This window comes from Thermobia domestica, chromosome 18 (assembly GCF_964235325.1).
Source record: "Thermobia domestica chromosome 18, izTheDome1.hap1.1, whole genome shotgun sequence".
Classification (NCBI taxonomy): domain Eukaryota; kingdom Metazoa; phylum Arthropoda; class Insecta; order Zygentoma; family Lepismatidae; genus Thermobia; species Thermobia domestica.
Genome location: NC_137471.1, coordinates 142,088,414 through 142,111,320, shown reverse-complemented (window position 1 = coordinate 142,111,320; position 22,907 = coordinate 142,088,414). Strand labels below are relative to the sequence as shown.

General features: G+C 35.7%; 1 protein-coding gene across 6 annotated transcripts in view; it reads left to right on the top strand.

Annotated features, from left to right (window-relative positions):
- Nucleotides 1–22,907, top strand: part of LOC145674963 (NADH dehydrogenase [ubiquinone] 1 alpha subcomplex subunit 7-like) — a 146,085-nt gene that overhangs the window by 2,448 nt on the left and 120,730 nt on the right. For 4 of the 6 annotated variants that reach the window (XM_081745275.1, XM_081745277.1, XM_081745276.1 and 1 more), the window contains exon 2: nt 8,292–8,885. In XM_081745275.1, the coding sequence (XP_081601401.1) occupies nt 8,368–8,885 (518 nt within the window). In that variant the 5' untranslated portion in view covers nt 8,292–8,367. Of the gene's footprint in view, nt 1–8,291; nt 8,886–9,745; nt 10,263–14,255; nt 14,429–22,907 lie in introns of those variants that run through there. The other 2 variants (XM_081745278.1, XM_081745279.1) reach the window with 2 other exon arrangements.

The following is a 22,907-nucleotide window of genomic DNA, read 5'->3' as shown; positions in this document are numbered from 1 at the left end:
GTGCTAGGTGGTCATAAAAAGCATGGATGCTGTCTAACCGAAGCAGGTGGGGGCGCTTGGCGATGCGTCCGAAGGGAGCAGGCGCGTCAGGGCTGATGGCAAAGATACAAGCTTGAATAGCAATTCCTGTGGTTTCATGCTAGTAACGCTCCACCTAAAATCAATCTTCTCTTTTTGTCTTGGATTTTTTCGCAAAGGGTAGTTATATTAATTACTCTTCCTTCTCATAAGGGCTGTACTGATTCTTAAGGAATCAATATCTTATAAGAGTTCATACAGCTAGAGATTTTGTCATTCATTTATATATATATATATATATATATATATATATATATATATATATATATGGGTGATTCCACGAAAAAGGGAAATTTTCACTTGGAAAATTTTTGTTCCGTTGATGGTCGCCTATTTCAATAAAAATATCACATGCACTTACTACTACAAAGTACATATTAATTAGGTGTTCAGCAGAGCTGAATCGTTATTGGTGTAGTAAATAAAAAAATCATAAACTTTTCAGCACCCACGGAGTTGAGACCATAGGTCACGGAGTTGAGATTAGTTAACACGGAGTTGAAAATTGCTGTGGAGTTGAGAAACGTGATACATCTGGGTGATAAATTTTGGTTTATAAGTGATTAAACTTATAATTTACATAAAAATTGAAATAATTTTCCAATAGTTTTTGTAAGTTAGAATTATTCTCCTTATGTTGAATAAAATTCTAACAAACTAGATGACACGTAATTTGTTATACAAAAATACTCCAGAAAATACTGCAAGCATATGAAAATATATCTGATGAAGGTTCCAAAATTGAGTATATATATATATATATGGAGAGGACAAACTTTTTACATAAGCTTACGAAACAGACGAAGTAGTCACTAAACCTGTCTATTGTCTACTTAATTTGTTTTCTCAGCTTATGTAAACCGTTTGTCTTCTCTGTGTGATCAAGTCCACACGTCGAAAGTGCAATACTTTTTCAATATTTGGTAAGTGTATTTGTACCGTATATTTGGTATATATACAAGGTGTTTCAAAACAATACACACATCGTTTGGGAGCTGATTTCTGACACCAAGATAAGACGAAAAGTATAGACAACTGGGTGCACAAATGCTTCCTTTCGGAGTTATAGGCTGCCGAAAACATGAAAAAAATTAACTTTAAAGGTCCATAGCTCCAAAACTATGAGATCTGCCGTAGTCGGGTCACGACTTCACTTAGGAACTAATATGTGCACTATCCAAAAATATGTTTCAGAATCCTGAGGTACTCACGAAGCAATTTTTATAGAGGGAGTTTGGTTACGGGCGTATAATCTGAAGTATTCACCAACTACTTCTATAAAAGTTGTTGTGGAAGTACCGCAAGATTCTGAAACATGGATATTTGGATAGCGCACATACTAATTCCTAAGTGAAGTCTGACCCGACTACGGTAGGTCCCATAGTTTTATGCGATGGACCTTTACCTTCAAAGTTAATTTTTTTCATGTTTTCGGCAGCCTATAACTGCGAAAGGAAGCATTTGTGCACCCAGATTGGTCTATACTTTTATCTTATCTTGGTGTTAGGAATCACCTCCCAAACGTTGTCGGTATTGTTTGAAACGCCCTGTATAATGCACACTAAATGACAGTGTAAGGCACTCATCATTTCTGTTTTCTTTGGATAATTCGATGTTCTTTGTTAAGTAGCCCTCATTTTCCACTCCAATGAAGGAAATGTCTTGAGGAAACAGGGAAGGGCTGTTCTAGTCTATACAGAATGACAACTGCCAACGCTTTTTAAACGTCAGGTTTAGTAGGCCAGGAGAAATTCCTCCCGATCCGCGTCATAAAATTGACTGTCCGCATATTGCCCTCAGACTCTTCGACAATCTCTGAAAAGAAAACAATTAGTTGATCATAAGATTCAGACGTCAATAGGTTAAAAACAGATACCATCCATCTTGACTTGACTGAAGTTTTACCTCCGGCTACCTGACAGCCCCAAATCTGAACTTCCGAGAAACACTCCTTAAGAGTCTTCATCCCGGCGAAATTAAAATACCGCTAATTTTACAGTAATTATGTGATATCTTCAAATAGATAAAAGATAATTGAAATATGGAACAAGAGCGCCATAGACAATATTATTTTGCGTGAGGTACCGTTATCACAAGTCACCTAGTGGCTTTCCGTTTTCAACTGTTTAGAAACGCGAAAATAAATGCCGATTTTCAAAATGGCTCGAAATCGAAAGGAGATAAGTGAGTCGTGATAACGGTTTCTCATGTAAAATAATATTGTCTAGGGCGCTCTTGTTCCACATTTCGATTATCTTTTATCTATTTGAAGATATCACATAATTACTCTAAAATTAGCGGTATTTTAATTTCGCCGGGATGAAGACTCTTAAATGGGCTAGGACCCTCCAGCCGTCTTTGAGTGTGAATGACACGTGGTCAGCGTGTCGGCTCCTACGACCGTTGCGATGGTCTGCGCGATCAGGTTTCAGTACATCTCTACTCAAATGAGTTTTTTAATTGCCTTACTGTGCGAAGTAAACACCATTAATTTTTGAGCTTCCACCGGGAAACAAACCCAGAACCACGCACGAAAGGCGAGCATACCAGTCACTAGACCATAAACGAGCTTTATTTCTATCAATATATTGAAAGAACAAATATTTGGAAGAGCATGAGCATAACAAACATTACAGGATTATCAACTCCGTGACTTGTCTCAACACCGTGGATTCCTTAGTTTTCAGATGGACATGGAGTTGAGAACCATGGAGTTGAGAAAATCGAATATAATTTATTTTTACCGGCCCACTTTTTAACCAGTACATGTGAGTACTTGTGTACGAATTTTCTACGTTAAGGCGTAGGTTCCTCAAGGGAAAGAAGGTATATACCATACAAATACATTCAGTAATAAATACCATGGTGTTGAGAATCAATTAATATACGCACCTGCTTTCCACACACAAAAATATTTTTCCTATAGCTTTTAACACATGCACACAACTTTTTCTGTTCTTCAGTCAAACATGTCTGCCTTGTCTTCTTGTGGGTGTTGCCAATGTGGACGACCATGCTATCTGTTGAGAGCAATGATAATTTTTTCTATTGCCATGGAGTTGAGACGAAATAGAGGTGACAGAAACGAAGCATAGTCAAGCTTTCCAAAATAATCGTTATAAAGATTTACTTTCCACAAAACCGAAACATTGAAGTGTTCTCTTCCATTTAATTACCATTAAATGATGTTTGATTTGCGACTTCAGTTGTAATTTATTGATTAAAATCAGTCAACTGTAGTCTGTGACAGCCCACGGTGTTGAGAAATTGGGTAATAATTAATTTTTTACGTATGTTTCGTGTTATATTTGCAAACTGTTATACATGGCATACCTACTTTGTGACGGTTACTACCAAACAAAATAAAAATGAGTTGATTCTTTCTAGTAGTAGTTTGAAGAAATGCCCGTGACAGAAAATTTCCCTTTTTCGTGGAATCACCCATATATATATTGTGTGTGTGGTTTGACTGTATTCCATGAAATCATTTATAAACCTTCTTTCATCTCTCGATTTTTGTTTCCTCCATTTCCACATCCATTTTTATTTTTTAGAGCTAATGATTTAAAATTTCATTTTTGTGATATTTAAACACGCGTTTCACCCCATTTTGCTTGATCCACTGTGTTTTAATTTCATAATATTTTTTTGGGCAATGTACTGTGTTCACATCTCATGTTGGAAGTTCCAGCTGTTTAGGAAAGACAGTGTTTACGTCATTTAATCTCACCTGCTTTATTTGTATATTCCCTGCTGTGTTGAAACTTCAATCTATTATGATGTACTTTGCTTAGAGATAACTAAAAAAATATTGTTATATTTATTTTGATAAAAAGCACAATAATTTTCTATGAGGAAATTGAAATTTTATATTTTTTTCAGCAAAATGTCAGATATTTGTGATTTTCAATAGAAGAAAGGATGTAAAAGCATCATGTCGAACTCGATTAAATGTGTGTAATATTAAATTTTGTGCTTATGTTATATTGGATTGGAATTGTATGAAAATTCCAAACATTATTTATTGAAAAACATGGACAGTGAATTTTCATTATCAGATCATGTTTCATTTGAACTTCTCTTACTTTCAGAGTAACTCACAGATCATTCAAGATTCACATATAAAAGAATTTCTATTTTGTTTTGTTTTTCTTTCATGTACTTCTTAACCAATAAATATGCATATCATTCCTTTGTCCACATTCAGACTATCATCTTATGTCACGTAGCACCACGTAGCGAAGTTGCTAACCCTCTCGCGTTTTGATGCGAACCGTCCCGGGTTCAATCCCCGTTTTAGACAATGCCGAAAACAGTAAAGGTTTCTTGTGCCAGTTACCTGAGTGAGATTTTTCCAGGTATTTCTTAACTCACACCAGGAAAAAGTAGATTGGTATCTAATATCCAGGTCCCGGGTTGCCACCTTGACGGCCCTGCAGCCATAGATGCTGGTATTGCCCAGAAACATAAATACATAAATAAAGAAATGAACAAATGTCGGGACACTTAAACATCGTAAAGACTAGATTTCTTCTATTTCACTCAAACGCAGTCATTTCGAAACAACAGTTGTGCCGCTTAAGAGAAACTCTCGAATTATTTTCTCAGTGCTGAAGTAATTAGAAGACACCTTTAGAAATAATATTCAACAATATTACAATATTTACATTTTCAATCAATGTTTTAGGTTTTGTTAAATTATATGTAATAAAGATTTTATAACTTGGTTTCTAATGCCTTTCGAATGTGCAATTCTCAATATATGACTTGCAAATCTGTATATTGTTCAGTTTTAGTGCATATCTAGTCGCTTCTTTGTTGAGAGAAGGCTCGTTTCTCAACGACAAAGTATTCCAGACCCAAGATTGAGCGCTACCCCCGATCCAAACAACCGGAAATTAGAGGACGATTACCATAACACAGCTTCTTACTACATTGATTAGAAATGGATATGTTGACCAACATTAAAGCAAAGGTGTATTACCGTGACATACGACGAAATTTAACATTCGGTTCCATAGATTACACTAAGTCTCCTGTAAAATAATGTTGTAGCTAACGATAATTCGAGAAAATACATTGCCTTCTCCTGGAGGATTATATCACCTTATTTAGCACAGATAGATACTCTAAAGTTAATCTCAAAGTAATATAAAATTTCACAAATTAAGGGACGTAATAAGGATGGAATCTGACACTTTCCCCTGCAGGATGAATTAAAGATGAACCTTATTACTACATGAATAAAACAACATTTACACAGTTATGGAAACAGAGTAGATAAGATAGATATAAAAAGATGAGGAAGGACAGGAATAACATAGGTGAGAGTAATTTACCTCGTTTTATCGTCGTGGTTTTCTTGTCTCCCGTTGCTTCTATGATAATGACAACGTTCACAAATGTCTTACCTGGTTATCTTATAGCGTACAAAACCGGAGTTTACTTCCCGGCGGGAGTACATGTTAAGCTTTAGTTCCACATCTCATATAGCCATCCTGCACACTAAACTCAAATCCAAAACAACAAATGTCTTGACGAAAAAATCTTTATTTCTTCGATCGTGAAGGTGTCTTTGATGAACGGACAGCTGATCCCGTCAGAGAACAAGGCGCGATTATAAGCGCGACCTGGGCCTCAACTGAAATGGTTGCTTCTATGGCGATGAATTTCTCAAGATCTAGATTCGTCAATTGGCCTTGAGGCGATCTCTTGTTCCAAAAATGTCGGACGTGGAGATGATCTCTGTTCCGCTGTTAATTCCACAGACATCCTCACTCAGTGTTGTCCATTGCTTTTCCTTGAGAGTAGCGTAATTTTGCATTCATTTACTTTTAGGGTATCGTGGCCTCTGAAATCTATATGTAATCGAAAGTAATCTCGGATGATGGCACAAGATAACTTAGTCCGACCTTTTATTTCCTTACTTTGCAAAATGAAATCAAATCTCTCAGTTTAATGTCCCACGATAATGCCCTGTATGCAAAAGGAGACGGACTTTGGAAAATGGTGCAATGAATTGAATAGTTGACAAAGATTTGCTTTGATTTGGTACAGGGAGAACAAATATTTTCAGCATTGAGTCGGCGAATTGAATGTGTTTAAATAATGTTTTTAAATTTAATAATAACTTAAGTAGCTAACCGTTGGTGTAATCTTGGAAACTGCACAGTATTTTACTCATATCATATAATCACAGCTTATATTGAAAATCGTATTCAACAACAGTTTCCATTAGGCTGTCCACCTCCAAGGAAAACTACAATAGTGAGCCTGAGAGAAAAGTTTACAGTTCATCATACTGGAATAGCATTCTTAAGCATACATTGAATTCATTATCTTTAATCAACAGTTAACGGTATTACTGAGGACTGCATTTCTGCCATTCGACCAAATATGACTATTTCTTAGCTTAGTTATGGTGATAACAGAATTGATCTGATTATTATTATTGTCAAGAAACGCAGTTAACGTCATGCACTTCAGTGACGAATATGTAGCTGTCATAGTAGCCCATCAGGGCAATTTCGATCATGTAGTACACAAAATGAAACGATCTAAGAGGAAGATAAAGTCCTAGTTATTATTCATCCGGACGCCTCTGCTGCTCGTGAGCTTCCAGATGGAGAACGTACGATTATATTGCCTTCGAAAATAATTTTAAGAAATTAAAAAAAGAAGCAATGGTATTTTCAGTGGCATTTGCTGCACATTATCATAAAAAATACTTTCTGAGAGACTATTCTGTATTTGCTTACTTTATCCCCTGTCATTTATTCTTGGATGTTTGTGACAAGTTGTCATACCTGTTAGCAAAGCTCAATTTTCTCTTAAGAAAATTTCGAAGCCTTCACAATCAAAACATTACTGTTGCGAACAGTGAACTTTTAAATCTATTATATATATATATATATATATCCTCTTCCGTCTACTTCATTTAGTTTCTATTTAGTCTGCATACTTAATGTTCAGTATTCATTGCTAAATCAACAGATGTGAAGTTTAATCTGAACACGGCCTTCGGCTTTTTCTACATAATTTCCTTACGCTAACTCTCAAAGTGTGATCGCTGAGGACATGATCCCTGATAAATGACTAGCTTGAAAGGTCGCAGACACCAAATATCCACAAATGTAATTTGTAATGTTAATCCTACTGACCTATTCTCACTTTTATGTATGGTTTTGTATTTGTGGACTTGTTCTGATATTCCCCTCTTAAAGTGTTTATTTTGTTATTATCATTGCTATTTTTACTTACTTTCTAGTTATTTTATATTTTTTATTTATTTTTATTTTGCCTTTTAACGTTGCGCGCTTCGATTTTTTTTTCCTTCGATTTGTATTGTTGTATTATAAGAAATTTGTACTTTGACTTAACTTTCTTATCAGCTTTACTTCAACTGATTACTCTACAGATTGTGTCTGTCATTGACCTTATACCGACAGAAACAAATAGCCTCGCTCCTGATAATGGCCCCATTAAACACTCAGTAATTAATCAATCAAACTAAACGCCTTTGCACATCTCTTCGCTTCCTCGTCAACCTTTCTAAAGTGTACACCGCATCTTTTCTCCAAATTCTCTAGTTTATCAGTTAAAACGATAGATGTCTCATTGATTCCTGTCTGCTGCTAAACCGAGTTCCCGAAACTAATTTTAACTAAACCGAACTCCCCAATTCCGCCAATTAATTTTGTTATTAACCAGTTTTTGGTTACTTCTACATCATTGCTAGATCTCCATAACACGTACATCAAAGCGACTGGCGAAAGAGTGTAGAAGAAGAAAAATTCGTACCATATGGAGAAAGTTACACCACTGCTGAAGATTTTATGTAATTACTACTTGACAAAAGATATAAATGCTTAGAGTTAGTAGTCCTTTACAGTCATCTAGCTAAAAGACAGCTTATCATTACAAGTATACTGAAATCTAAAATAATGCGTTTCCTTTAACTGAATGATTTTAATTCTTCAGTTTTAGACTAAAACCAGTAAAAGATACGCGTATTAATTTATTTCATGATGGTGTTTTTTTAACGCCAAGACTGTGAGTTTACTGTCCGTTTTAACGTCAAGGCGATAGGAGCTTTCATTGATCTAAATCGTAAATAATACTTTGGAACTAAGTAGCTAACTTCTTTTCTGTATTAATTCTTGGTTCGTTGATGGAAATAGTATATAATAATGGATTATTTTTATTCCTTTCAGTTTTGCCTGTTTTTCTGAAGCACTAAGTGCTGAATGTTTCAAGACTTAAACGTAAACAATCGTTGGTGTTAACTGAATGTCTCGTAATTGTTCCAATATTATGTCGACTGAAATCGAAATGAAAATAGAAAATCAGCCCGTTGAAGAATACTGTTGTAAATTGTATGATAGTAAGACTAATGAATTGGAACATATTGATCCACTTTCAAAATCATCTATATATTTGGAACTAAAACTAAAGGAACAGAAAACTGAGGGAAAGTTTAAAATTCAACCTCCTTTGATAAATGAAAGTTTAGTGCCTAATTCTAATCTCGCTTTAGAAGGTAACAACCTCGCTTTGGAAGATGACGAGAATGTTGAAAGAGAAGATTGGAAACTAATTTCAAAAGCAATATGTTTGGTCAAACGTTTATCAGTGTCTGATATACTCGTGTATACTAAGCGTTCTCAAAGTCAGTTTATTCCTGATGACTGTACAAAATCTACGGGAGATTCAAGAAATCACATCTCTAGTATTGTTGAAAAGCAGACAGAAGAAAATGTTCACGGAGGCGATTGTCAGGAAACAATTTACAATTCGAACAAACTCAGGTACGTTTATGTATCATCAAAGTTCTTTTTAAAATTTATTTTTCATCAATTGCATTACGTACTTAAGTATCGTTTAATTTAAGTAGGCTAATGAAATCTCAAAAACTTCAATAAGTAAGATTCTAACGTAACATAGTGCTTAGCTTGAAATATTTCATCTAATACTTAATGGTAATTGATTCCACCACCTTTCAGAGGTTGCGAAAGAGCTGAGTATATTTTAATGGAAATTGGAAGATCAGCAATAAAATTCCTTAATACTATCTATTCTTTGTGTATTAGGAGCTTCCTCATGGCTAAGTGGTAAGCGTACATGCTTTTGGCGTCGGAGACCCAGGATCGATTCCCAGCCTAGCTCATGTGGTTCTGATTCCACGTTAAGCTGTAGGTCCACTATCTCTGCTCAAGGTTACACCTCGTATCAACAACAATGTTTACTAAATAACTAGTAGAAGTGTCACTTCACGCTAAAAGGATTTCTAAACAGTATATATCAGGTGTATTTAAATTTACGTCCGTACTTAGTGGAAAACAATATAAACGTACTCAGCAGAAAATTATGAAAATTATATAAGATGTAATCTCCGTGTCTTAGCAGCAACTCCCGTTACAAAACTCGCGTCTGGTTAGCATGAGATTTTATAGAGGATCGACGTCCATCTCTGACAGAGATGAAGGTATCATTGCTTCCTTGCTTTTGAGTAAGTCCAGTCTTGTGTTTAGTCTTTTGTAGAACATTTGGTTAAAATTGTATAAAAATACAAAATGTTAAATTAGATAAGCACAATTTATTTGTTACTAGTTTTGAGTTTCTAAATGTTTTGCTTAGTTAATAACATTTTCATTGTTTTATACTTCAGGAATGCGATGATAATGATTTAGTGTACGTCTCATTCGACTTGACACCCATTCTCTTCGATTCTCTTTCTAATCCTGCTGTAAAAGCGTGCCCAAGGAATTGTTTGGGGAGTAGCGTAACTTCCTCCTGTAATCGCCTTGATGTATAGTTGTTTAATACTTCTTTATGTATAAATTTTTATCAACTACATTTTTGTGGGTCAATGATCAATGAATTCTGTCTGAGCTTATTGTTTTTTAAAAAGTCAAAATCAAAAGTAAGTACTTCTCAAATAGAAGATGTAGAAAAGGCAAGTATCGTGATTCACGGACTCAGATATCCTGCAATAAAAGACAAAGATATTGCTGGTGCCAAAGCAGCAGATACCCATCCAAGTAGCCTAAATAGTTAATCTCGTTTCGTTAATAATCGTATTACTTCCAACGCCGAACAAGTTAAAGATATTTAATAACTGTGGAGCTAACCTTGTTACAATAAACGATAGATGATAAAGAAACTGGATAATACTTGACCAGTAGTATTATCGGTAGATCCTCACCGCCTACGGAGTATCAATCTGAAAATTATTCCATGTTTGGATCTTTAAAATGTCAGTGATCACGAGATTTAAGGTACACTGGCAAGATGATGCAATGGTAGCTTACGTCAAAAGTAAGATATCAGGCAAACTTCCAGCTGTCATTGATTCTTACTTTCAGTTTGTCTACACTCCCTAAATGTGTAAAGATTAGATACTATCGAATGAAGGTATGACCTTATATTCATAATCTTTGTTATTATAACTTTCAGCATTTCTGGTACACCTGCAATGCAAAGGCGATATTCGTGAGAATAGCGGTGAGGCGAGTTCTGGGGCGCCTCGTTGTACAGCCACCAAGCCCTCTTGTGTCAACTGTAAGTAGGATTATTCTACTGGATTTAATGACTGTCCAGCCTTTCAAAGAGAAAAGCGTATATGCAGCTGATGCGAAACGTCATCTAAAGGAGAGCGTTCCACCCTTTTTTCCAGTTCCATTTGCCTACGTTGCTACTATTGCTGAGAAATCTGTGGCTGTTCAGATATTTAACGTTTCCACGGAGCTGAGATCTCTTGAACCGAAAACCTTTGTCATCGCATTGTCTCCAGAACCTTGCAAAGCATCTCATGTTCTAACAGTGGTCTGAATATAATGCAACCACGTCGACATTCGCAATGTATTTGTAGCATGAAATTAAGCAGCATATTCGGCATTCTTTTACCGAACCTATGGAAATCCCCAAGTGTTCTCAGGTCACCTTTGATTTCACAGAAATCGGATAAGAAGGAGAACAAGCTGATTTATTTCGAGTTAGCGGTAATTGGCTTTCAATCAAACGTTCACTCTAAACGTTAATCTTTCAACTATTACGCTTCCACAGTGGAATCCTAACGACTTTAATAATTTTCTTGATTTATTAAAACAACTTGTATGTCACCGCTCGCCATGGCTTATTTGCATTGCAGGGAACTCATTTAAGGCCTACACAGTGTCCTTTTGTATCTCGTTACACGATCTACGTCAAACATACTGAAGGTCGTGTAATGAACTATTATTGTACTTTTGTTTCGTGCTCGATTTATTAAATTGAACTCCCAGTGACAAGCAGCCGAAGTACGTGCGGTCATGCTTCTCGCAAACCCCACCTCTTCGGTGTATATTACTAGTACTTTTTCTTTTTGACGTGCGTTCTATTTCTAATTTTATACTCAATTTGAGCAAACTGTGTTGATTTTTGGACATCTGGATTTGTATAATTCCTTATACAAGCGAGAGTACTCGTATTGACGATACTAACTGTCAGATAACAGAATTCCTCTATGAGTCAGATAGTGATTTTTAATCATGATAAAACTGTCCACATTTCATTGAAGAGCACAAGTGCAATTGTTTACAATCTACCTTCAGAACTATCATACTAACGAGGATGAACATCTTTAAAAAATCATTACAGGAGATTAAACTACGAGAAGCCACTCTTCGGTGGTGCAATCAGACACTGGCTCAGCCATGGTTGCTTCGCAATACCGCAGAGCAAACATAAGTGAGAGTTATGACAGCTGACACAAAACAAGACGATTTACGAATGCAGAAAGCTTTACTGTCAATTTACAGAAAATTATAACAAAAGGTGAACATAATTGTTGAGTTACCCTCATATACTGCCTTGATCAAAAAGTTCCTGGAATTCACCCACAAAATTGAAAATACCAGTTTATTCATGAAAATTGTTATTGTCCTCTTTGAAGTACCATCGACTGCAATGCGCTTATACCAGCGCTTGATCCAGTTCTCAAAACATTTGTGGTACTCGATATTACGCATGTTCATCAGAGACGTCTTCGATTTTCTTAATATCTCTTCTCGTCTGCTAAAACGCGTTACCCGTAATAGTTTTTTGACTCGGTCAAGCAGGAAAAAGTCGCACGGAGCTAAACGCGGTGAATTCAATGGCTGTAAAATGGTATTCCTTACTTTTCTGGTGAGAAAATCGTGATTATGATAACATTGTGCTACACTGCGTTGTCATGGTGCATAATCCACGAGTTGTTTGCCAAAAGATCTTTTCTTTCTAGGCGAATTGCTTCATAATGCCCAAATTATACTCTTTTTTTACTGTCAGATTTTCTGGCAGAAATTCATGATCTACAACATAGTTCTAATCCATGAAAACCGTGATCAACATCGTTTTCCGACTGAAAACGACCAGTTTTTTTTTTTTTTTTTTTCGTTCATTGGTAGCTCGTCATTTGTAAATCTGTTTTTTAGAGCACGTTGCTCAAACACTTTTCCAATATTTCCACGGTCTTTCCACCACTGAATGCGTTTTTAACGCATACGGTCATTGTTGAAAAATCGACTCCATTGCCAAAATCGAAACTTGCACCCAAACAGATGTACTCAACTCTGCATCACTTTCTAAAATGGTAAATTATGATGTCCAAATTGGTACGGAATATTGGTGACAGATATGGTAGCCCACAAAAAAAAAGAAAGGCAAATCAGGTGGATGAGGGCACCACACGGTGGAATTCCGTGAACTTTTTGATCAAGGTATTATTTATATATACAAATAAGGTACACTATTCGCTAGGTATGCCTCACTGCTCCAGAAACGTAATTTTTTTATCCATTTCAAAGAGGAATCATTGATGAAAATTATGGCCATCCCTATTTTGTCTTGTTGTATATCTCTAACTCCTTTTTGATTTAACCGTACTTTAAAACATTTCAGAATATATTGGTACTGACGCCTTTAATGACACCAATCTCATCATCGTTCTTATTATCCTATTATCCATGGTTTACCAGGTGTCTTGTCATCTGTATTTCAGAATGTGTTTTTAAATTGTTAAACCTAATAAGCTTTAAACCATTTTTAAAGTTCCTGTGAACACTAAATATAACAGGCAATAAGTTTTTACTACAGTGCGTCCCACTAGCTTTCGAACCCTAAAAAAACGTTATAATTTCCGAACAAATGTACATAAGAAAATGAAATTCACAATACACGTACCTTGTTCCATGCTAAACACGAGAAAGGGTTGAACAGAAGCGCACACGTTAAAACAAAGACGATAGGTGGCGCCAGGGAAAGTGCTGCTTGGCGTGGTGCGCGTACGTTAGTGTGACTCGAGTCGCTACATCGGGAGGATGGTTCTGTACACCGTACAGGAACACGTGTTCATTATTAAAAAATATTGGATATCGGGATCGTATCAGACCGTTCAACGTGAATTTGGATGCCGTGAAGGACCATCGAAATCATCAATACATCATTTGCTGTACAAGTTCGAAACAACAGGAACGTTGCTTACAGGACATGAAGGCGCGCGTCCACGGATGTCCGAGGAGACAGTACAGAATGTGCGGCAACGTCTTTTGCAGTCCCCTAAGAAGAGCCTGCGTCGATTATCACAAGAGGTAGGGATGTCAAAGTCAACTGTGAAAAGAGCCAAGCTGTTTCTATATCGCGTTACAGTCGTCCAGGAGTTGAAGACTACAGATTAGAAAAAGCGCGTGATGTATTGTCGTTGGTTGCAAGCTTTGCTGCATGACAATCCAGGAATCCTAGACTATACTTGGTTCACAGATGAAGCTTGGTTCCATCTCTTCGCTTATGTGAACTCGCAGAATACTCTGATGTGGGCCGCCGAAAATCCGCATGTGTACCATGAGATGCCACTTCATCCCTTGAAGGTGGAAGTTTGGTGTGCAATTTCCCGACAGCGTATCATTGGACCCATCTTCTTTGAAGATACACTAAACACACAAGTTTACTTACACATCTTCAGTGAATTTGTGAATCAGCTGGACGATCAAGAACTGCTTCGCGGTTATTTCCAACAAGACGGAGCAACATGCCATACTTCCAACGTGGCCATGGCAGAAATTGAGTCCTTTTTTGGTGACAGGATAATCTCCAAAGGATTGTGGCCGCCAAGATTCCGGATTTGACACCATCTGATTTCTTCTTATGGGGTTTTCTTATAGGTTGTGTCTACAGAAACAATCCACGATCACTGCAAGAGTTTAGAAACAACATTGAGAATGCGATTCATGAGATCACACCGGAGACTCTACATTGGACTTTTCACAATATGGAACGCCGTGTACAAACATATCTTGACGTCCAGGGAGACACTTTCAGCACCTGCTGTGACGGCCATGTATTCAGCATGAAACAAGGTACGTGTATTGTAAATTTCATTTTCCTATGTATATTTGTTTGAAAATTATGGCGTTTTTTTCAGGTTTGAAAGCTAGTGGAACGCACTATATTACGACAGTTTTAGGGTAACTTCAAAAATTGAATAAAATTAAACTTTTTTTAAGCATACATATAAAACATGGAAGTTTCAACTGAGAAGACAGTAAATGTGCTTATTGAAACGAGTTACTCACCAATATCTATGTCTCTGAATCTAGAGTATACGAAATTTTCAAGTATGTGTAGAATCGAATTTAACAACAGCTAACGAGAAATTTCTCGACGATAAATCAAGACCTCACAATATATTCTGTCGTTGAACTTGCCGTTTCAAATTATTGCTAGAAATCCCAGCAGCATGTTCCTCGAGAAATAGAGAATTTTCTTATTTCTTCGCAGTCGAACATAAGCAATTAACCATTCTAGCTTCCATCGATGTTTTGGGTTTCCATATTTCTGTAGGATAAAAATTATAACATTTTGAATCTTCATAGTTTTGACACTATTGAGTTGCTTGTTGTCATCCTCTAATCCTTTATTTACTAATATTTTAATGACTGGACATGACATTTTTTTATTAATTCATTTTTTTTGCGAAATATTTTAACAAACCTCAAGTGCTGAAAATTTTATATATTACTATTATGTATTTTTCTTTTTCAATTATAATTTTATTTTAAAACCTGGCTTTTTCTATTATAAAACTAGTCATTTAAACAAAGGTTCAATCAAAAAACATTTTCTTGACATAACTGGAAAATGATCACTTTCCCTACTGTTTACTCGGAAGCAGATTATCTATCACCACTGATTCACTAACGTTTTTTAAGAAGTACAGTTCTATATACATTGAAAGTAAATTAGAGAAAAAAAATACAATAGGATATTACTGCTTATCCTTCAAATTTCAGAAATTTAATAATAATAGTTACGTAATATAATAATAAATGTTAGTTACACTTGTTAACATTCTTTTATTTGATTGTTGCACATTTTCGGAAGTGAGGTTGAATGAGTTGGAGATTTGCTGACTTTCGTTTTATCTAAGCTCTTTGCTACACATAATCTTTTTTTATAAAATGGCAGAAATATTGAAGTGGAAATATTGATGTTAATTTCTAGGTTTACTCATAATTTCTCTCTGCTTGCATGCGCAATTCAGCTCTGCAAACTTTTGCACACAGTACAAATCTCAACGAGCATGACTTGGAATTTTCTCATGCATTCCTATCAGTTGTCACTAATTCTTTCGAATTTTATTCTAATGTTATATAATTACCCACACAGCTAACTTACATGATTCCTATTTTATTACTGCAAGAATGTATAAACCATTAAATAATAATGATGTCACTAATGGGTTCACATGACTCATTGATACATATGTATCAAGTTCATGACTCACCTTCAATCTATATTTAAAATTTATAATTTTCCTGTCTTGTTCAATCTTGAAAACTTTTCACAATTTCCTCCTTTAATTCGTCAGATAGTAACAGGCTACTTAGGGCAGAGTGTCTCAGTGGTAGAGTGCTTACTTCTGGTGCGTAAGGTTCCTACTTTGTCTCCTAAAGAAGTAAGGGGGCGCGTTGACTCAGTCGAAGAACTTTCAGCTCGTGCTTGAGATCCTTGGTTCGATCCCAGCTCGCGCCGTGTGGACTTTGTGGTGGACAAACACCGTGTGCGTGGGTTTTCTCGGGGTTCTCCTGTTTCCTCTCACTTCATTCCACCATTTCATTTATTTCTTATCATCAACGTTTCCTTTAGCCTAACCGGCAAAACCATGGGACGTAAAACTTAAAAATTTCATTTCATTTGATGAAAGTTGGTTGTAGGCAATATTGTATCAGTGGACTTTCTCGGGGTACTCCCTTTTACTGCCACATTCTTATTTCACTAATTCTCTCATCATTCACGTGCCTTAATCATCCGTCTCCCTTACTCGAAAAGGCATAATCGTCAGACTATAGTAAAGAATTTAACACATTGCTGCGATTTAACACATTATATGATTTAACACCACTCATTTGCTCATTCAGTAGAATTTTCCTCTCTCTCTGGTTTCTTTCTTATATTTATTTCCTATTCTCGCTGTTGAACTCTAATTGTAATTTTATGCCAAGAAAAATATCGCTGAAAATAAGTTTTCTTTTAGACCGTTTCTTTAAAATACTTAAATACTAATAATCCTATTACATTATTTAACAAAATTATAGGTACTAATTTCTCGAATTATAAAATTATAGAGTATGCAAGAAGCAGTACCAAATGTCTAAAATTTCAATACAATATAATTTTATGATGTATCTGTTGGATCAAATCCGAAACGAATTCACCGTTGTTTTTGAGATATCAAATCCGTTCTGAATTGGTACAGTCCGCGGCATAAAATTTGTTACAAAAATTCTAAGTCCAAATGAATAATAAACTCTTGCCCAGTTTTCTTGTGCATTCCCGCAATACATGTATCAATCGATTAGTTGCTTCTAGTATTTATTCCAACTCCTCCCCGTCCTCCACCTCTCCTTGTCTAAAGCAGTGTGTGTGACGTAGTACACTCTTTCCATTCAGCTGAAAAAGAAACACGAATCAAGTTTACAACGTTATAGCTTTAAAACAGTCTTTTTCATTCGTTTGTTCTGAAATATTTTTAAGAGCCTAAATTAAAGGAAAGTCACACAATCTTCCCAGAGCTTCACAAATATCTTTAGTTTTATTCTTTTCTTTCTTTAAAGAGTGCAAGCTAGTAAGATGCTCCCTAAGAAATCTATGGAAATTGCCAAGAGCTCTAAAATATCTACGGACAGAAACGAGTTTTATTCAATGATTCATTTAATTTCTTTTCAGTAAGTGCAAGCAAATATCTCAGGGGCGTCATTTGGGCAGGACAGGAGGGTGTAATTCCCCCTCTCTTGAGCTTCATAAATACGTATTTTTTGATCAAATGTATAGTAATACACTAATAAAAAGTGAAAATCTTATGTCGCCGGAGAATCTCTTCCTTCCCCCCTCCCCCCGAATAAAGTCTAAAAGACACTGGTTTTAACAACAAACCTATAGAGCTACGATAGCACATTGCTAAAGAGCTTACATTTGGTTTCAAGAGTCGAAGGTTTGATCTCAAGCCATATGACTTCCTGGGTGACATTGAGAGAGAAGGATAGAGAGAGGGATTCAAGTATGGAGACAGAGAGGGATGATTTGTATACCCAGATTTAGAATTGGGGAAAAAATGATCGGACAGCATTCGTATTATGACGAAAATTCTGATTTTGTGAAAGATAAGAAGGGAAGTTTTCGAACTGCGAGAATCACATTAGGCAGTTGTCGAATTAATGTGGAAAACTCTTTTTAGAGTATCAGATGATTACGAAAGGAGACAAAGATCTTCAGAACTGAGGAATTAAGATTTTTAAAAAATCTGATTTCGGCGACCGGTTTCGAACCACGAACCTTGTTGTTATCGAACCATGACTTTATCCATTCTGCTACGGAGAATTCTATTACTGGTTCACATACGTTTCCCTTAGCTGCGTTGAAAGCCACCTTAAGGGGATATTCCAAAAGTTGACTCGGTGGATGCGCCGTTCAAATAGGACGTAAACCTCTTGTAACTTAGTTACAATGTGCAAAATGAACTTCCTCTTCTTCAGGACACTTTTTAAAGCTTTAAAATTTGTTACTATTGTTTTAATTAGGTAACATTTGATAGAACCATCTGATAAAGTAGTGCCAAGCCCTGTGCGTCATTGTCTGTTAGGTGAACGGTTAATGTAAGTTACTCCTACGTGGATGGTCCGAGCTTCCAATCAAGACCATTCTTATTGATTATTTTATTTGAGCTACGCTCATACTGTATATTCCACAAGTTCAAGTTTGAAGTAATGTAGTCACAGCTAGTTTAATTCGAAATAATTTTCCAATATTATATTTGTTACTGAATTTACATGGCACTCCTCACTGTTTGTAGCCCTGCATAAATGCAGAATTGTTTTAAAAGTATTTTTTACTTTCAAGTTTTATTGTATTTTTTAATTGTCCTTCAACTTTATATTATAATTATTTTCTATTTCTTAATTATAACATATTTTCTATTTATATTGTATTCTATGTTACACGTTTATTATTTATATTTTATGTCTTACCTTTGAAGAGGAGCTTTTGACAATTCAGAGCAGCAGGGACATACACAGGATGCAGGCCTTGGCAATCCAGAGCTTTTGCCCCCACGAAATCACTAGTTTTTTTTTGTAAATTATATCTAATTTTAGAGATGATGATAGCAGGGGCGGATTCAGGGGAGTGCCTTTGGGCGATCACATCCCCCAGAGTAGGGAACTTTTTATACTTTTATTTTGAAAATAAAACATCCTAAGTATTTTTCATCTTAGTATTATAAACTTAAATTAAAACCTAAAGTAGATAGGTCTTACTTTCTTAAGAAAGTTAATTGTGCAGAAGAGCTACTTCTCCTTTTCTAAATTTGTTTTTTTTTTTTTTTTTTTTTTTTTTTTTTTTGCAATCCGCTCTTACCTTGATTTGACTTCGAACGACCGACCCTCCCAAACAATCATCCTGGATCCGCCCCTGGGTGATAGACATTTTAGTAAAATATGCCCTCAATCGCTGAAATAAATTCCTGTCAAGCTTTCGATCGCTGAAATAAATTTCTGTCTACGGCCCTGCAAAACAGTGACGATTTTAGGGAATGCCTCCCTGGAGCAACGACACTTCCCCAGAAGTCATATCTCCGATAATTCAGAATGTGATTTGTGCATTATCACTTTTCACTCTCAGTGTCTTGAAACGCACCAAAAAGGAAATGTTCTGAAGTATTTACTGATTCTCCCTATGACCCCACTTCAATATGGACAACCTTGGACATATACACATCTGAAATATCACCATTTATGTCAGTGATCCCGAAAACTATCCATTCGACACAAATATAGGATATTTTCGATTCTTTATTCCTGTCACCCTCCCATTGTCAACTCGAAGCCAACCAAGGCTTATTTTGGACTTACGCAGCATCCACAGTGTCACTTTTCATCTTTGCATATGAATTCGACACTAATTTCGTTCGTATTTGACTACTTTTACATGTCACCTTCACCTCTTGGTAGGGATTTTTTTCAGTATCTCGCCCCCACAAGTATGGAGAAATTTCAACCAACTAAGTATAATTATAAATTATCATCTGAAACACAACAGTACGGGTGATCTTTTTCGCAGAGGAATTCGTTAACTACTGTTTCAATATCAATGTATTGGCTTTCTTTTGCTCTGCATGCTGGAGATTGCCAAAGAGCTAAACTTCATTCTGTACTATTGTGCTATGAATATAGTGGTTTAATTCACCGAATACTCGCTTATAGGATGCTCTCGTCACAGGAAAAGTGAGATACAATTATAAAATAAAATAAAAATAAAGAAAAACGAAACGAAATATTTAAATTTTACGTCCCACGTTATGCCGACTACGCTAATGGAGACAGTGATGGTGAGAAACGAATGAAATCGTTTAATGAAGAAAGTGGGAGGAAACTGGAGAAACCCGAGAAAACACGGTGTTTGTCCATAATAAAGTTCATTCAGCGCGAACTGGGATCTAACCAACAACTCCATACACCATAGGTAAAGTTATAAAAGAATAGGCGTCTAAACAAATACGGAACACTACTATCAAGAGAGTTATATAAGATTAGATTTTTAGTTATTTCATTCTAAGTTGAAATTTCAATCAATCTTGATCTTCATCACTGTTCGAAATCCGGACCAACCAGTATTTCCTACTAGGGTAAAGATTAATTGATCGCCAACAGAAATCCAAAATCCTCTGTATAACCCCACGTTCCATTATTCCATATACACAATTGAGAGTCCAGCGTAACCTACCAGTTAATAAGTTTTCTTCTTCTTATTATTATTTTTAACACCTCAAAAATATAGGCTCATAATTGAACCACTGATTGGAAAAAGGGAATAAGTACATAAAAATATTTTTTCCACTTTTAAGCTTTTCTCACCAATTGCAGTGCTACAATACAAGATTCTTCTTCTTGTCTTAGAGTTTGTCAGTTCTTTTGCTACAATTAATCAGTTATACTTGTAGAAACAAATACAAATACTCCTCGGGAAGGTTTTTTAGCGTTTCTGAAAACTTAGGTCTGATGTACTTATTCCCTTTTGCTGGAAATAGTTGCTGCAAGGACGTGATAAATCTTTTCGGTAGACTTCACAGTCTATAGCTCCTTTACAACTTCCTTTTCATCTAAGGCTAAGTAGTTACATTTTAGACATTGAGGAAAAAGTGTGAAATTAATTAAAACCCTTCAACGTGGAGTTACGAATCTTCAATGGACCCCATTTTGCTGTTGGCCTCGCTCAACGCACTCCCGCCACTGTTCAAGGTGCACGATGGAGTTTCTCCCTTTTAGGAATACTTTTTAAGACAGTACTAGCTTTTTTTGTACAGCTGTTTCAATTTAGTTGTATTTGCTAGAACTGTCGGTTAAAGGAAACAAAAGATCCTATACTCAAACACAAATCATCTCTCTAGAAGCTCTAATGGAAAACGAAACGAATCGTCGTAAACATGTTACGTTCTTCAAGAGGAAAACAGCAAAACATTGATTGCACAAACGTATAATGGTATCATTTGCTTGCAAATTTAAAACTTATAGAAGTTGATGGCTTGTTAGGTGAGGGGTTAGTGAACAGGATCTTTGTACTGTGGTCCAGGGTTCGAATCTCGTCCGTTCTTCTTACGTTTTTTTCCTTTAAGCTACACTGAGTTTGTTCATTCCAATTCTTTAAGCTTGAATTAAATCTAATACCAGTTAGTGAATTAAAAGTAGCTAACATTATTTTCAAATACGAGACGTTATTACATGCTTGTCACTAGCTCACAATACTCAACTTTGATATAAATCTTGCAGCCTTCATTTAACTCATTTCTTGACGTGTTTTGTTACAAAACTCATGAATCGTGGCGAAAAAATTGCTTTACCAGATAATGGTGACTGCTTTGAAACCAAAAGACAAGTATGAGAATTAAACGTATCATATCTGTAGTTTGGTGTGGAGAAGAAACCAAATAGCGAACGAAAGGTTTAAGAACAACCACGTTATTAATATAAACTACGCCAAAGATTATTGACTTATATGATTAAAAAAAATCGAAAGAAATTTAGAAAGAACGAAAAATACTAACTTAGAATGTAACTCGAGGCAAGGAAATCTAATTTAAACATACTAAAACATACCATTTAGCGCATATAGAGCGTGGATCTGTGCTCAAGGCGCTAGCTAATAATCTGGAGGTTCTCAAGTCGAAACCATGTGTGAATATTTTGTTTAAATTTAGAAGTTTTGGTGATCATTAGTCGGCGATGACACACGTTTAATTGTCTTAAGGTATTTGAATATTTTGATCTTTCAATATTTGAATGATCAAATCTTCAATAATAATAATACTAATACTAATACTAATACTACTACTACTAATAATAATAATAATAGTTATTATTATTATTATTATTATTATTATTATTATTATTATTATTATTATTAGCAAAGTAATTCAATAACACGTTAATATCTTTAATTATTTCTCGATAACTACTCGAACTTAAGACGTCCTCGAATCTAAGTCGCACCCCGATTTCGCTGGGCTAAATTAAAGAAAAATAGTAATATGTTATGGTTTTACTATTACTAAAGCACTCTTTGATATTGGTCATTTTCGATGATTTTATGTATCCCTCTCCACTCTCCATGTTGGGGGCATGGTATGACAAAAATTATCCCAGACCCGAATGTCATGTACGTTGAAAATTTGATCGAAATCTGTTGGATGGTTCAAGAGTTGTTCTATTTATTTTTATATAATAATCTCCCCTTCTCTTATCCTCTCGTATGTTCTACCGTCAAAGTGAAAATATTAGAACACAAGTTTCTAGGCCCGAACGTCGTCTATGTTGAAAACTAGATCGAGATCGGTCAGGTGGTTCAAGAGTTGTTAAGTTTTATTCATACTTATAGATATCTCCCCTCCCCTCCTCCTACCCTACGTTCTACCATCAAAGGGATATGATTAAAAAAAACCAGGACCGAACCTCATCTATGTTGATAATTTGATTAAGATCAGTACGGTGGTTTAAGCGTGATGAAGTGGCCAAGACAGCATTTTTATTTTTTATTTTTTTACATAGTCCCCCTTCCCCTCCCCTACATTGTGCCATCAATGCAAAAAATGAAAACATCCCAGGTCCGAACCTTATTTATATTGAATGTTTGATTGATTGGGATCAGTCGAATTGTTCAAGAGTTATTAAGTTTTATTCATTTTCATATATTTACCCTCCCCTCCTCTTCCGCAAGTTCTAATATCAAAATGAAATAACAAAAAGCTTTCCAGGTTCGAATTTCAT